A 17,812-nucleotide genomic window follows, 5' to 3' on the forward strand; every position below is an offset into this window, starting at 1 on the left:
CAGATAGAGCAAACGGGATCCTGAGACCAACATTATCCCTAGCCACAAGTGCTGTTTTGAGGAACAAGAACTTACATGTATCTGAGGTTCATTCTTTGTATTGGGGAAGACAAACTTTTTCGACCAAGGAACACATCCCTGCAGGCATAGTCTGGTTGGGAGTCAGATAACGTCAATGAAATTCGGTGGCAAAGCAAGAGTGAGTGGGGCAGGGCCATCCTTTCCCTTTCTGGCATCCTTTTCCAGTCTCTCTATTGCCCCTTTTCTCTTGTACTCCTCACAGAGCAGGCTGCCAGGAAAAATTTACATCACTTGCACAAAGTCTGAATTTTGTTCCCACAAGAGGCTGTTGAAATTAGGTTGAGGGTATATGAAATTAGGCAATGGCCCACATGTGCTACATGTTGCCTACCTCTCCCCTATAAGCACAACAGCAGTCAACATCAACAACAGATATTCTCCTTTACTGCTACTTATGAAGCTTACTTACATTGCAACAGACTGATACATTTCCAAACTTGCACTCAGTGCCGTGTCTCGTGGCAATGAATTCCATGAATTGTGGTCTGAGAGAAGTGGTGGTTTCTTTCCTGGTTTCACTGGAAAGTTTAAAAGCAGCCCTGGATGTTCATATAGATTAGAGCATCTGTCTGGAATAACATTACTACTGAAATACTTGCACTTTTTTTTCTGCTCTTCAGGAAGTGTTTTATTTAATACTTGCACCCCCTTCCTTATCTGCTGTTTGTGTGTATATCATAGCCCATCTTTTTGTCTTTTCTATAAAAGAAATGGACTTATTATTTACAAAAGAGAAGGGGGTTTACTAGGGAAAATATCCTAACTTTGGAATGTGGTCCCACGGGAAATACAGCTGGCACCAACTCTGAATTAAATTCAACAGTCTGTTAGAACCATTTTATTCGCATTTAATGCATTTAATTTGTAAATACATTTTACCATGTCAATTTGCATTTGATTTGAGCTTTTTAAGATTTTACTGCTTTAGGCTGGGTTCTGAGGGTCTTTTATCATACTTAAGTTTTTAACACAATTTTTGCATACACTGTCCCACGCCTTTCTTAAATAAAGATGCAGAAGAGAAGGTTCAACATTAGCAGACGTTCAGAGGTTCAACTATACTCAATAATCAGTAATTCTACAAGCTTTCAGGGACTGGATAAAAGTTCAGTCTGCATTGCTCAATCAATGCAAAGTGGTAGCCCTGCATGCCAGTGTACTTCCCCTCTAGTTTCTCGCATTCCTTAGAGTTTCAGTGGGGCAGGGATGAACATAACATACTGACTCCATCCCTGGCTGTGCATTCATATCACTAATATCCATACTGGTCTTCTGGGATGGATCAGTACAAAAAGTTCCAGATCAGAATGGAAATAATTAAACCTTGTGAAGCTCTAGCAGCAGAAATTGTTTATTATTTTTTAAATGAAGGGTTCATTAAAAAAATTAATATCAAAACCACCCCAAAGTGCTAAGTATGAGAGCATTATAATAATGAAATTTACAGAAAAAGTCACTTTTAGCTATACAGGTATTTTGTTGTTTACTTTGGGCTAATAAGCATAGAGATCAACTTGTGTCTAAATATTAATCCCCCTCCCCTGAGCACCCCAAAATTTAATTAAAAAGTTCAATATTTCTCTTTAAAAAGTACCACAAATTTCTCAGGAGCAAAACGAAGAGTAGAGAAGAGATCCAAGAACTGGCTAATGCAGCTACCGTAGCCCTTAAAAAATATGTTGATGAAAGATGTGTATGAACTTCTCATCTACTGAAAACATAATGCTAGAAAATTGGAGCACAAAGCCATGGAGGCACTTTGGCACTTTTGGGTGTGTTCTGATCCCCTTCTTAATTTTCCTGACATTTCCTGACATTACTTTCCAACATTATCCAAGGATTCAGAATAGCTTGGAATGCAACAAGTCTTTTAGAGCAGGAGATGGGGCTGGGAGGGGGCAGTTGGCAGGGTCAAAGAATGGGGATGGGGAGGCAAACAACATTTCAAGGTCGCTTTGCCAAATGGGTGTCGAAGGAAAAAGGGAATTGCTTTGTTTGCAGCCCTTTGTAAATCAAGCAAACATGCTAATCAATGAAGCATGCAATGGAATTGCTATTTTCAGTTTGGGAGATGGAACCAAAACAGGATCTATATGTTCCACACAAAGGCATACAACAACAGGTAGAAGTTGATTTTTCAAGGGGAATCTGGAGTACAAAGGCAGCTGAGGTTTAAGTCTTTCTCTGCCTTTTGTGGGAAAGAAGAATATGGAATTATTTACCACACGATGTGGCTATAGTGACACAGATGTATTGCAACTATTAGCCATGATAGAATTGTTCACATGCTCCTCTTCCCAATTGTTTTCAAAAGTTGCTTCTCAGGAAAGGAATTTAAGGCAAGCTTTTGATACATATATACACTTGAAACAAATAATTCTATGAAAAGAGATAACTGATAACAAAACATTACCTCGCTCTTATGGGCATATATTTGCCTTATCAATTGCCCACCACTACCTTTGACTGTAATAGGCTTTCTCATCTTAGCTTAGCTTACTTTTGAAGCTTATAATACAAAGTGGGGGGGGGACAAGGGAGAAATGATGATAGGGGTCTAAATGGAAGGAAAAAAACTACTAAATCTAATGTAGCTTGAAATATGTTTACGATAAAATGGATAACAATTATTCCTGATTTTGCAAGAATTGTTTACTTCTTAAGATTGATAAATCCAATCAGTCATTAATAAAAGACATCCTGCAGCCCAAATGAAAATAAATAGACTTGTGCACTCTGTGACCCATCGCATTCTTTCTTTCTTTTTCAGAGTTTTTTCATGCAGTTCTTAAGCAAACAGGTTCCTCTGATTAGCCACTAGAACCGTCTGGCTTTCACGCCTCTTGGCCTTCTTGTTGTGCTGGCAGATTTTCCAGCATAATGCACTTGACACCAGCAAAAAGAGTCCAGATGACAAGAGGATCAAACCAAACACCGAGATGATGGATCCATGGGAGTTGAAGCTATATGCCACAGCAGTGACCACCACCCCAGCAATGAGGATCACCACCCCAAATGGGATTGTACAACGGTAACAGGAGAGTTCAGCTCCCCCCGTAGCAGCCGTCAGTTGGCATTCACTCACCAAAGGGACAGCTGTTACCCTGTAGTCATTGTTGTTGCTTTTCTCCTGTGTTGCACACTGAGGACACTTGGAACTACCCAAGATCTCTTTAATCGGCTCATCTGTCATCTTGCAATTTTTGACTAGCTTCTCTTGCATCAGTGCTGAGACTTGAATGGGTGTTCTTTGAAAGGTTTCAACTGTGAAAAGGAAATGGATTTGAATGCATGAGTATTTCTGGACTAACTCTAGAAACAGGATGGACAATCTTTGGCCCTCCCACCTTCTAACTCCCAGAGCCCTCTCTAACCCAAAGTCAATAGCATTTGGAAATGGGAAAGCAAACTGCATTATAAGCCATAACATAGTCTTAACATAGTACAAAACCAGATACAGCATCCTAACCCCTGCCTTCCAAATCCAAGAATAACCTGGGCCCCCTTATGTGCCACAACCCTACCCACAGTGCCCTTCACTCCCCCCATATAATGTTAAGAACACGTCATGTTAAGAACAACCAATAAGCCCCTCTGCTTTGTTATAGTTCATTTCCAGATCACTACTGGGGAGAGAGGAATAAATATTTTCTGCTGCTATTATCTCTAATCTGGGAGTTATTGGCAAGTTCTGTCCTGGGCCTATGCTGAAAGTTGGGAAAGAATGAGTCTTTCAAATGTAATTCAGAGCACCTTCGGTCTTTCTACATTTTTGACTTAAACTCAGACGTTCCTCTACTACAATTTTATATGGATTCATTTGTTGTAATTCAAATAATTGTGAGCTCGGGGGCACAGATTGGTTTAGTAGCAAAAATGGCAAGAGGAAATATTTTTGAAGGAGTAACAGGGATTCCTTGCTAGCTTCTGAAGTAATCTTTGTGACATTTCAACATAAATGCAACTGACATTTATCTAAATATTATGGAATAAATGGTATAATATTGAAAGTTACCAAAAAGAGTATCAAGACCAGCAATGTCTTCTACATCTCCTCTACAGGACAGAGATAGTTCCAGCTTAGTGCGCAGCACATCTACAGTATTTTGTATTCAGACTGAGAAGATCCCAGGTGCAAACTCTGGCATCTCTAGTTACAAAAAATATCAGAAAGCAGGTGAGGGGAAGGGCCTCTGCTGAAGATCTTCTTTAGCCATGAACGGTGGCAGATGGCCTCTTCACCTGATGATCATTGCTCTTCTTTGTATCTTATACTATATATTATGTAGGACTGTTGGGAAGAGCTTTGTTGGCTATGGTGATCCAAATACAGAATGCTGCCTCCTCGTCTTCAAAATTTCACTGGCATCAATCCTGATTAATTTATTTTGGGTTATTTATACAATTTTGGATTCTTAATAGAACATATTAAGAACATGACACTATTCTTATGTTCTTTTGTAGTGACTACTGTTGAATTATCTGATTGACTGACCCTGAAGTTTCTGATTCAGACTGGGTTTGAAACAATTAAACTAATACAGGTTGATCTGTGAACATCAGAGAAAATTTGACGTTCAGGTTCACTCCACTCCACTTTTGTTTTTAGTTTGAGGGTTTCTAGTGTCCTACTGAAATCAAGGAGAGAGAAGAGAGAGAGAGAGAGAGAGAGTTGGTGTAGAACTGTCAAGGTCAAACTGGTTCAGGTCAGTGCCTGAACAGAGCTATCTAATGTACTCTACAGGTATCTTGTACTTATTGAAAGTATTTACTCTGGGCCTTTCCAAACCTCAAGATAGCTTCCAGCAATACAATAATGAAAGTACAAAATTATTTTGTGATTTTTCAGGCTATTAAACTGCATAGCTCACACAAGGCAAACTGATCTCCCACTGTTTTAAGTGCAGCCTTCCTTCTCCTAGTCATTTGCCACCAGTCATTTCCTTCCAGACGGCAGGGAGTGTGAGCCTTTATAACATCTACTAATTCTGGCTTTTACAAAACCACTGGGGCCTTCCCAGGTATGACCTGGCCACCCTGGAAAACTCAGCAGGAAAGAAGAAGAGGGAGAAAACTATTTCCCATTTAAGGCAGTAGTATTAGACACCCTACTAGATCAACATCTTAATTTACACCCCAACTAGGTATAATCTCAGCATAAAAATATTATAAATAAATAATTGTTCCTTGCTTGGGAGAGCAACTGAACATGAATTATTCTAGCACAGTGGCACCAGAGTGATGATACCATCGTGCTATGCACCCTTGAATTTCTATTTTATTATTATTGTTATTATTAGATTTTTATCCCACCTTTATATTCAGTCAGGAATATACCTAATACTCCTGCCTCCTATTTTCCCCACAACAACAACCCTGTAAGGTGGGTTGGGTTGAGAGAGAGGGACTGACCCAAAGTCACCCAGCCGGCTTTCATGCCAAAGGGAGGCCTGGAACTCACAGTGTCCTGGTTTCTAGGCCAGCACCTTCACCACTACATCAGACTAGCTCTCCATTTCCCCATTAAAAGCTGCCATTCACAGAGTAGAAGTTTCTGGTCAATGGGAGGCCACTCTACCTGTATTCCAGTGGTACTATGCTGCTTGGTTTGATATGCTTTTGTTTCTGTTTCAATTATAAAACTTTGTATTATATGTAATTCATTCTTGTTATCAAACTGGAAGATCATTTTGGCAGAAATAGAAAATCAATCAGTCAATCAATAGAACAAAAGTAATCATTAAGAACAGATCAACATAATATGAGGAGAGGAGTGAGTTATCCCAGGCTTAATGGTTTATGGATCACGACTGAGCAGAACAGCTAGAAGTATAAATACATTGCCGGAGTACTTGGGATCATGCACATATATTTTAAAGCAAGTTCCATGGAAATCATTGGATAAGAAACATACAGGCCTAGCTACTTGTACAGGGTATGAGTTATTGAGTGTTCTACTGGTTTAGGTAGCACAGCTGGGAAAACCTGAAGGGTTGTTTTTCTTCTTCCACACTAGGTGCCATACTCCCATCAACAATTCCTAAGTACTAAAATTCACTGTTTTAGATTGGGTCAAACTTGCACATAGATAGGATTCTCAAAAGTCATATAATAAGGTTTGTTGATTGTTATTTAGTGTGAGCCATTTTAGTTTAGCATTTGTGGTCTGTCCTATGAATGAACCAGTTTACTGGGCTTGTACAGGCACACACAACACACCACAGCCATCAATAATTGAATACTGATTTTCAATCTATTTCATAATCAAGCTTATTTTTCATTCAAGAATAAAGGAAGGAATATTGTTTCCATATTCCCAGAATGTAGATGTGAATTTTTTGCAATATAAAGCATCAATTGATCATTAAAAAAAAAATGCTATTGCATTCCATACTCATTTCTACCCTTGCATTTCATATCAACATTTATTCATGCCCGATACCCTGTCTAAATCACTAGTTAGTACAAAATATATTCAAAGTAAACAAAATTAAGTATTTATTTGCAATTTCCTAAGGCACAGAAACACCAAAGATTGCTTAACACTGTTTTCCAGGCATTCATCATCACTGGCCAATATTAATTCTTACAGTAAATTCTTGGGTGGTGAGTCAGGGAATGTCTGTAGAAACCACTGCACACTACCTTTGGTAAGCTTATTCCCACTTTAAGTTAACCTACTTCCCTGTTATTAGACAAAATATTTTAAGACTGTGGAGTGAGAGTAGCCACTTCCCATTGGAAAGTGATTTTCTGTAGAAGAATGTCCTTGATGAAAAGCATTGCCTTTCACTTATTTTAAACTAGAGAGATTGAAAAAAAAAAAAGCAATTTGGAAGTTTTGTTTTTTAATGCTTTTCAGTAGTGAGCATTGTTTGGGGGTATTTCTGTGTGTTTCTTTCAAATTAGAATCCCAGTATGTTGCAAAGTTCTTCACAGAAATCCTATTCAATTAATGCCTTAACTTTTTAATATCTACATTGACTGAAGCTGGATAAAGTACAGCAAAACTGACCTTACTATGACCATACTAAAATCATTTTTCTTCTTATTGAAAGGTTGCTGCAAGATGTCAGTTTTGTCAAGATGCCAAAGATAGCTGCCTCTCAACATAAGTGGAGCAACCACCCAGTGAGATTAACATAGAAGATTATCTTGACTCCACTCTGCACAATTTATATTCATGTGGCAAATGATGCAATTGTCTTTTTATGCACAATACATGTTCCCTCTTCTTCAAAAAAACAGGTTACTACTTTTCAAAGTAACATAGTGTGATCAGAAAGGGAAATAAATTTAGCAATACTATTATCCAAACTTGACACAAGTTTCTACCTGGTTTCCAGATACAAAAGCTGTATACTAGTGGCTCTTAACCTTTCATATCTTAGGTTCCATCTACCACTCTGTCAAAGAACCTACTGTAGGTCCCACCACACTAGAAACAAAATTACCACTTTTCAAAAGAAGCTATGAATATACTTACAAGCGTTCTGTTACTCCATTTATCATGTATGGTAAGCATTAAAAATTTAAGGTTTCATTGACTTATGCTGTGCTCCACCTAGACAATTTCTGAGTCTTACTTGTGGTATGCATATCACTAGTTGAGAACCATTAATAAATGCTACTATAGTGGGTTTATTTTATTTTTGTGTGTTGAAGTCAGTTTTTGACTCCTGGTGACTGTCTGGACAAGTCCCTGCAGTTTACTTGGCAAGGTTTTTTGGAAGTGGTTTGCCACTGCCTGCTTCCTAGGGCTGAGAGAGGGGGACTGGCCCAAGGTCACCCAGCTGGTTTCATGCCTAAGGTAGGACTACAAGTCATGGTTTCCTGATTTCTAGCTTGGTGCTTTAACCACTACACCAAACTGGCTCTCTACACTATTATAGTGTAGATGAAGGAATAGTTATGTTTTTATTGGTTTCTAATATAAAGATGTAACAGATCCAGTATAATATACTATAAAAGAGAAGGAGCTATAAACAACAGTTTCCAGTTCAAGATCTTGTATCAGTCATTGAAATATTGCATAGCCATTCTCAGATTGTCCTACAGACACACGCAGACACAGATAGTCCTACAGAGAGGGACACACAGACACAAGCTACCAGTTATACTAAGGATCTAAACAGCTTAACAATAGTGACAACATTTAAATAACATTTTATGTAATTAATAGGTAATCTTAGTCATCAAGCACAGTTCTTCACAACATTTTCCATTAGATAAATCTTGAGGAAAAAATAAGAATTTTATGAAAGAGGACAACCATTTTCAATATAATAGAAGAATGCCAACAAAAAGTTTAAATTATAATATTTATCCAAGTATCTCAGAAGTATACACCCAATGCTCCTGTCATGCTATCTATTACATAAAGAGATAATCAAGGGTGTATTTGATAATCCATTTTGCATCCTCTTCATTAGTAAGGTAAAAACACTTTGCATTTTATACTTGGCTATAATCTAGTAAGACCTGCAGGTGTTTAAACATTACACAGCATGGACTCATGGAAAAGTATTTCCAACAGCAGAGACAGGAATAAGGGTTACAGATAGAATAACGTCAGCACTCGAGAACCAGTCAAAACATCTTATAAAAAGAAATACACAGCAAGAGAGATACACTACTCATATCCATTCCATACCCAAGGCACTCTTGAAAAGTCGGGCTTTAATGGCCTTCCTCAAAACCAACAGGATGGAGGCCACTGTAATTTTGGGGACCATGCTGTTCCAAAAAAGAAGGCTCATTTCCACAGCCTCTAAAATGACAACCCTTAAAAAAGAGACCTAGAGAGAGCCCATCCTACCACTGCAAGAAGGCAATCTTGTAGATAACCAGGTCCTAAGCCTTGAAGGACTTTAAAGGTGACAATCAACACATTGAATGGCACCTGGAAAAGAATGAGCAACCAGTGCCTCTCTTGAAGTAGAAGTGTTACATGAGAGAAACTCAAAGCTTCCTGCCCTATTCAAGCCATTGCATTCTGGACCAATTTGAGCTTCTGGGTGCTCTTCAAGAGAAGCCCCACGTAGAGTATATTCCAATAATCTGACCAAGAGGTGGCTAAAGCATTAGTGATCAAGAATAGTGTTTCTCAATCCTGGAGAGGTCATCTGACACACCAGATGTTGTATAAAGGCCTTCCTGGTCACAGTTGCCATCTGCTCTTTGACAGAAGCTGCAAGTCTAGAGGAACCACCAGACTGTGAACCAGTTCCACAAAAGGAAGTACAACCAAAGATGGAATGTCTCTGGTACTGGAAGTCTTTCATATCCATTGCTGCTTTGTCTTGCCAGGGTTAAGCCTGAGTCTGTTCCTTCCCATCTGGACCCCAAGGACTAGGACAAGACTTCCACCACATCTCCTGTTCAGCCCAACTTCAAGATATATAAGTAAGCATCATCTGCATACTGATATGTGACTCCATGCCAATGAATGTCCTCCCCCAGCAGTTTCATATAGGTATTAAATAGATATTAAATAGGAGAGGTGAGATACCAAGCACTATCACTGACTGAAATTCCCTTTCAGGAAGGAGGAAAACCACTGTAAAACAGTGTCTCCTACTCCTAACTCTTGAAGTTGGCTTACAATAATCAATGGTATCAAAAGCCACACAGAAGTCCAGCAAGACCTGGAGAGTCACACTTCCACTATCCTGGTCTCATTTACAGGAGTGATTAATCTGCTCTTAGTACCATACCCAGGCCTGAAATAAGATTGAAAAGGGTCTAGATAATTTGTTTCTTCCACCGTTCTTTAACCTTATCAATAACCTTCCCTAAAAAGAGAAGGTTAAAGACTTACAATAGTTATCCAATATAGCTAGGTCAAGTGACAGCTTCTCAGGAAGGGGGTGATTACCTCTTTCAAGGCAGGGAGTCCTACTGCATCTCTCAAGGATGTATTAACCACTACCCTGACCCAGCCTCCTGATATCTCCTTGGAGGCTTTCACCAAGCAGGAAAGACAGGCATCCAAACTACAGGTAGCAGAGCTAACATTGTGAAGAATGTTGCTTACTTCCTCAGGACCAAAAGAATCAAACTCTCCAAGATAACCTTGTAAGGATGACTTTAAAAAGGGCCATTGGATAACAATCAGTGGATACAATAAGAGCAGAGAAATATTTCACTACTCTTATTAGGCTCAAAAGTGTCCAGGTAGGCTTGCTCTTTGTCTTTTGCTGATGTAGCTTTAGGTATCTCTTCTGCTGCTTCGCTCCCTGGAGACTCTCAATAATCCAAGGAATTCTCCTGAACTGGTCAGGAAGAGGCCACCCAGGTACAATTTCATCCAAAGCTGCAGCTGTCCAAGTATTCCAGCTGGAGACCAATACCTCAGCATAGGGGCTTGGGAATCTCACCAAGCACTCTCTGGAAACCAAGTGGATCCATTATGTGCTTGGGCCAGGCCAATCAAATAGATACATCCTCCCTATTTGGTAGTGCTGGTCAGCTCCATAGCAATCAGAGTGTTATCTGACCACATTAAAAGGCATATGTTAACATCTTCTACATATCACATTTGTTCCAAGACAACCACAGGTCTAACACATGACCTCCTACATGAACAGGGGCTGTGACTCATAGATTATCCATATATTCTAGTATCATTTATTCTGGTTGTAGCTCTCCAGTATCTTTGGCAAACAAGTTTCTACATAATAGCTGATCTTTTAAAAAGTAAATAAAAATGAACCATGTTGAATGAACAGTTCCTTTTGTTTTCTAAAGAAGAAAAAAGAAAACTCCTCAGCTCTCAAAGTGAGCAATACAGGCTATGAGGTTAACCTAAAAACAAACCTAGAGATTACAGGCCTAGTTGTCAACTGGATACTCTCTTGGATATCCTTTTATGACGGGTCTGATTTAATTACAGTGCAAGTGTCATATGTCTGTTGCATACCACAATTAAAAAATCTTGAGATAAGCTACTATACCATACCATTTTTACTATCCATATCTATACTGCTACTACCTCTTCAGTTCAGAAGACTAAAGTTATCCTTAAACACAAAGGGCTGCATATTTTTTTTAATAACCTATTATTCTCTCAGCACCAGCAATGTATGTCAAGTTCTGCAAAGTTTTCTAAGCAAAAGTTATTTCCCCCCAGGAAGATTACTGTCTAACAACTGACAGTAAGAAAATCAAGGTAATACACGCTTTGGAGTGTCACTCTTTCATTCTTTTATATATGAGTTCTTTTTTCTTTTTGCCAAATGCATGGTTGTGTTTTTCCTCTTCCATGCAGCAAGTGCAAGCACCCTCCTAACCTCAAAACTTCTTCAAATCGGAAGAACTACAATGTTTTTCTTTTGATAGAATATAAATTAGGGTTGTGTGAATCAAATGTTGTAACATAAATGGATAAGAAATACAGGGCACAAGTTGTTCATCTTAATATTAACAAACATGTTAAAAAGCCAACTGAATGATACATTTGTATTTATTCCTTCAGATATTGCATTATGCACATTTCTGATTTCTGGTCTAAGACCATAATGAAGTATTTGTTGTTGTTCATGCACACAAGCAAGAGCCAGCTTCCTCCTACCTCTTCCGTAAAACATTTATCATGGCTTGTCTTGGCAAGCAAACATGTATTTTGAAGGTTTATTCCAAAGATCTGACTTTTATCCTCCAAACCAGTCGATGAACAGCAAAAACTAAGGACTTCTGACTTTTTCTGTTGTTTTTTTTCTTGTGAAAACCAGAAAGCACCAAAAAGGGGACCTAGAGAAAAGAAATTGGATAGAATGATAACTGCAAAAGTGTGAAGTTACACAAATGATAGAAATGTTCAATATAAGCAACAGGATAAGCTTTCATCTATATACACACACATAATTTCTTTCAGGATTTCTGCTTACTACATAAAGTATTTACTGCAGAATTTATTAGTCAGACTATAGCTAACAGCTCTCAAAGCAGGGCAATATATGACAAACACACACACACATCAATCAAAATAAAAAGAACAAAACAACCAGTTTTGGGGGATTTTTCTTAATTAAACCCTGCTCTGTTAAAAGATCAAAGAATCAGGAAGTAAACATTACCAGATATCTCCTCTTTCAAGGGAACTGCCTTTCTTTGGAAGAGTTCAACATCATTCAGCCCACCAGATTAGAATTCCACAAAATAGATACCAGAGCTCTAGAAGCTCCATTATTTATGCCATTTGATCTGGTAACTTCATCCTTGTTTGTTCCTCATCAACTGCTCCAAAGAATTTTTTCAGCCTGGCTCATCTGACCAGTGAGGCCTTGACCATGACAGCGATCCAGAGGGAACAGGAAACACAAATCACTTGAGCAGCTTCTCTTCACACATAGCATTCAAAATAAAACACTTGCATTTTTCTCTGCGAAGGAGAGTCTACCTATACACAGCCAGCCCTGTCCTTAAGCAAAATGAGACAACCGCTTCATGTGGGAGAAGCCGAGGACCAGTAAGGCAGTCCCCTGGCCTGCCATCCTGTTCTTCCATTCTATCATAATTATGGTGAGGTTAGAAAGACCTGTGTATCCCACTGTTTATTCTTAGCTCCCTAAACTAGCCTGCTGCCTCACGTATAGAGGTGAATGCTTATCTCACTCAGTCTCGGAAGCAAGATCCTGTCAGTTTCAGTGTGTGGACTGGGAAGGGAGCACCATCTTGTTCCTTGTGATCTTTCAAGTAGGTCCCATCGAAAAAGACAAGCTTTCTTGAACACCTGCATTTCTAACAATTACAGGCCAGACTGACACTTTCCATGACTTCCCTAAGCAAGGAAGAGCCAAAGCAACATCAACTAGAGCAACAGCTGTGAAACTGCCAGGCAGCCAGGTTAACCTTCTGAACCTGCAAAAGATCTGCTACTAAGCTTACTCAACATTCCTTTGCTCTGCCTGAATGGCTCTGGAGGATGCTTTAGCCAGTTCAATGCTGCAGGCCAGGGCTTCAGACCAGGGCAAGCTAGAAATGCGAGGAACATACAAGGGGGTAACTGTCTACATACTACCTGCACTGGACTAAAATACCAAGCTGAGCTGATCCTGTCTTCTGGCCACAGATATCCTCACTGTAATTGTCAAGGATGTATCCAAAAACACAGCCTTGAGTAGTAACATTTAAAATACTTATCTTTTCTTTTGCAACATGCCTTACAGACGTACAAGACTGAATTTTCAGTATCAACCTGACTCCAGTTGGCATTTTCAGATGCATTGGAGTATAACTAACAGCTAATTTCCAGCTAGGATAGCCACTGGCTTATAGTGATGGGAACTGTAGTCCAACACATCTAGATGATGCTTGACCATGGAAGGCTGCTTTATGGCAACAAAACATCTGTAATAGCAGTACTGTATAGAAAAGGAAATAGACATCTGTTATGTTGAAGGCTGTAATTCATGGGAGTTTCTTCTCCTGATCCCATCATTTGCTTTATGTTTAGGAGTTATAATGCACAATTAGGAGTTCCTGTGCTCACACACACACACAAAATTCATATTCAGTTCAATGAAAGGAGATTCAGATTTGCAAAACTTTTCAGAGATCTTGGCTCCTTGAGGAAAAGTAGAATACCTGCTTTGCACACTGATAATCTATCCCAAATTCTCTCTTTCACATTTCAAGGATTAGGCAAGAAGTGATATGAAAGATCTCTATGTCCAATAGCTGTGAGAACTGCTTTCTAAATAGCCAATCCTGGACTAAACACAAATTATCTGACCTGGCATAAAGTTCTTATATTTCACATGAATTGAAAGGCAAGTGGAATTCAGGACTAGACATGTTCAATGAATTCCAATTTCAGTGCATGTGCTGCCAAAGCAAAGAAAAACTTTTCCACAGGTTAGATTTATAGATACAGCATCTATGATTCTGAAGGGCAGATAGAATCACATTCCCCTAAAAGATAATCTCTTTCCCTCTTTTGAAGGATCAGCAGGGTTAGTTCCACATGTCTTATTACATTGTTCCAGGTATCAGTTATGGCACTCCATATTTATACTGTTCCTGCTAGCTAGCTGATTGGATCAGCCAAATGAGGAAAATGTATATTTCCTGCTTGTGGGCTGCTCTCGTAAAATCTCTGAGAAGGTCACCAAGTATTGCTGTGTGACAACTGCTATAATGAGGATGTGGATCTAATGTCTGACTTGTTGAATTATCTAGGTGTTGCTGCATACATTGTTAACTAAATTATTTTCTGTCTAAAAGCATTTTATGACATATACCCTGTACTCTGCCAAATATTTTAATTAAAAAAATTTATTTTATAGTCCTCCCATTCCAGTTAAAATGATGTTGGCAGAGTCTTATTTCTTAATATTACAACCATATAAAAGTGTCACCAAAGCGGAACTACAAACCTGGAGTTATGTTTTCAAACAAAAGCACAGAATGGGGCATGTGAACTAAGGATACACAACTTTCTGTGTCTTCACATTCAGTCACACATGGTTTTCACCACCTCAGAGGCTAGCTACATACAGCACAGAGCTCTAAGGGAGGACTGAAATATCTACAGCTTTTTCCAAGACAACTTATTACAAACTGATTCTCAAAGGATATACAAGCAGAACTCTTAGTAGCTGGGGTGCATGTGTGTACATATTATACCATTTACCCATAGAATGCCTGAACAGCTGGGCTCCTGGACAGCTGTTCAGCTGGGTTCCTGGACAGTCATTCAGACAGTCATTCAGCCAATCCTCACTTGGCCACAAAGCTTCTTGAATACCCTTGGGCCAGTCAATTGAACCTATGGTGAGGGAAAAGAAACACACATCTGTCCTCTCCTGTGATGTCTGATTTAGCACTATTGCAGAATACAAACTCCAGTGCAACCATCACTACAGGCCAAATATTGAATAGTTTGGCAGCTTTCACCACATTATGGAAGCTAAGCAGGAGAAGGATCATACTTCTTTGGCAGGACACATGGTTTGGATGCCAAAAATCCTGAGTTTAATTCATAGCATCACTACGTAGAACTTTGTATAAGTGTGAGCCTGCCCCAAAGCATGAGCTTGACCAGTGTCTGCATGAAGTATTCAAAAAGAATCAAAATCATACAAGCAAAAGGTATAAAACCTTGCTAATCTAATTAACATTTTTTTAAAAAATCATTAATTCTGATCAAGAGGAGAATAAAAGCATATATAGTTATAGTAGACGTACCTGTGAATCTGTACCTGTATCTCCCATCCTATCCTAACTCCTACCCAGCTCACAAGTCCATATGGTTGTATACATTTACACAGATTAAATTTTACTATGGAACAATCTTAAAAATAATTACTTTGAAGTAAAGTCCCACTGATATGAACCAAAGACACTTGACAGGATCAGACTACAAAACTCTCTTTTGATCTTCTTTCCTCATCCCTCCTGCCATGAGTTCCTCCTTTCAACAGTTCCTAACTTTTTCTGTGTCTTAGGACATATTTCTCTGTCCAAGAATGGAAGGAGACAACATCAGGATTGTCACAATCTTGAAAGAGATAAGATTATCCATCGTAGAGAGGTACTATTAATGTTCTTCCCATCTTTGACATCTTTGGTTGAACAAAGCTTGCAACTCTGAAGCATAACAGAGTTTGGGAACAGAAACTGTACCGGGGAATTATCTGTGCACTTCTTGCAAAAACAGCTTTTCCCTTTGATCTTCCATGCCAGAGGAAAAAAACTCTAGTCTGTACTTCAATACTGTTCAAACCTTGTTTTACTCATTCCTTTGCTACTTCCAACATTTTCTCTATTTCTGCTTATCTTTACTTAACTAAATTGCAAATCTTTCAGGTACTTCTATATCCTGTCTAGTATCATCCATTTTTCATCCTTAATGGTGTTTAGCAGCAGTTGTAATAGCAGATGGGGGGTTATTTATACAATGTTTCACCAGAACTCAGCCTCAGACTGAAATATAGCCCCAGATTATGTGAAGAATGAAAAAAAAAAAAAAGAACCCTTGAGCATTAACTGTGACATTCTGCGGAAAGAAGATTAAAAAGAAAGTTATGGTTTCCAGGAATGCTCAAGACTGGCTAGTTTTTTTTACTTTAAGTAAAACATACTAATAACAATGATGGATCTGGTCTGAAAAACCTTGCTGAGTATAGCATTTATTAGTAGCTATAAGGGGTTACTCTTAAGTTCTTACTCAGAAGTAAGCTCTGCTCCATTAAAAGAGTTTTATTTCCAAAACATTGTGTGCAACCTTGATGGCATAATATTATTATGGGAAAAGAAAGCAAATTTCCCCACCTTGTCTGTATTTAAAAGCTATAAATGAAATATATACATACCTACTGCTGGATAAGAAAACTGGAGCACAAAAAAAGACTGGAGCACAGAAACCCAGACAGTAATCTATCTGCTACTTCCTTGCCTACTATTGCACACACACACATACACACACACACAGAGGGGAGAAGCCACCCGTTTTAGGACCAGATCCTTTAATAGACTTCATCCTGTGTACACACACAATTCGTTTCTGAGAACTATAGCTGCATTCCCCAATGAAGACATGAATTCAACGTTCATGTAGCTCCATCTCGCAACTTTTTAAAATGTTAAAATATGACTCTACACTTGCCCTAGCTGAGGCACAGAATGACCCCCCTCCCACCCAGAACACTCCAGGCATCAACCTCAGGATGGTCAAGTAACACTCAAATGCAAAGTAGACCACTAGGTTCCACTGCATTTCAGAAGGTAACTGAGAGCTGGGTTCAAGAAAAAGAGAATCCACAGGGAAGTAACATTTTTGCATATGATTATTCTTGTCCTTCCCCACTTATTCCAAGGGGGGGGGGGAATCGGTGTAATCTCGTCTTCGTTCTCGCTATACACGGTGAAGTACAGTACTATAAGCATGATTCCAATAGCTAGTTCCGGTTGTGCGGTCCAAACTTTTACCCGCATGGTCTGTCTTTAAGTCCCATTGTGCTCAATAAGACTAACGATCCTATAATATAAGGCAACGCGGTTTGGAAATCTAGCGGTGTGGAAAGCGCGGCCAGGTTGGTAAAGCAAACCCCGCGCTCTCCGCCCGCCGTCAAACAGATAAACAAATACATAAACAACATATATTGCGGGCCGTTTCTTTCAGTACTAAGCTCGAAAGACAACAGGGCAGTTCTAGGAGAGAGTTCGATTACTGTCACGGTACTAAATGCCGGGAAAATGTAGCCTAAGAGAGACTGGAGGGAAAGGGAGAAACTATCTGGAAGCACTTATCCTTTAAAAACAGAAAAGCCTAGTTTTTTGGGGTTTTTTTTTTTTTAACTGCCTACAGCTATTGAGGAACAAAAGGAAAAAAAAAAAACCACTTTAAAAATCCCGATTGAATGTAATATCAACCCCCTGAAGTTCTCGGTGCTCCACGGACGCCTTTCGAGGTTTTCCCCTCAGCTTCTCTCTCGTAACCAAGAACTGGAGTTACTGTTTAAAGGTTATCTTATTTAGGAAGGGGAAAACACTCCAGTGCCCGGAAAAGTTTTCACAAGCTCTGCCTTTAAATCCAACCCAGGAGCCAAAAACGCGCCGCGTGCGCAGCTTACCTCCGCTCGACCAGAAACGAACTGAACACACACTTTCCCAGTGCACTCCGAAGAGGGGGAAGCTAGGGACTGTAAACAAACGGCTGAGCCAGAGCTTAAAAAAAAAAAAAAATCAAGGGACCGGAGTCAATTTCACAAGATTAAATGAAAAGCGT

General features: G+C 39.2%; 1 protein-coding gene across 9 annotated transcripts; it reads right to left on the reverse strand.

The window, feature by feature from the left end:
• Positions 1-906: 906 nt before the first annotated feature.
• On the reverse strand, positions 907-17,812 carry TMEM100 (transmembrane protein 100). Of its 9 annotated transcripts, none has more exons than XM_015890570.3 (4): positions 17,658-17,812; positions 14,717-14,851; positions 11,654-11,832; positions 907-3,345 (listed from the first exon to the last, which is right to left on the reverse strand). In XM_015890570.3, the coding sequence occupies exons 3-4, from the start codon at positions 11,667-11,669 to the stop codon at positions 2,870-2,872; spliced, it is 492 nt and encodes a 163-aa protein (XP_015746056.1). In that variant the 5' UTR covers positions 11,670-11,832; positions 14,717-14,851; positions 17,658-17,812; the 3' UTR covers positions 907-2,869. The 9 variants fall into 9 exon arrangements, with proteins under 9 accessions (XP_015746056.1, XP_025031205.1, XP_087994331.1 ...); XM_025175437.2 differs by lacking the exon at positions 17,658-17,812 and adding an exon at positions 16,398-17,410; XM_088138205.1 differs by lacking the exon at positions 17,658-17,812 and adding an exon at positions 15,392-16,379.

This window comes from Python bivittatus, unplaced genomic scaffold (assembly GCF_059951505.1).
Source record: "Python bivittatus isolate LINGU-HERP-01145 unplaced genomic scaffold, Pbiv_v1 ctg000220_np1212, whole genome shotgun sequence".
In the NCBI taxonomy this organism is placed as follows: Eukaryota; Metazoa; Chordata; class Lepidosauria; order Squamata; family Pythonidae; genus Python; species Python bivittatus.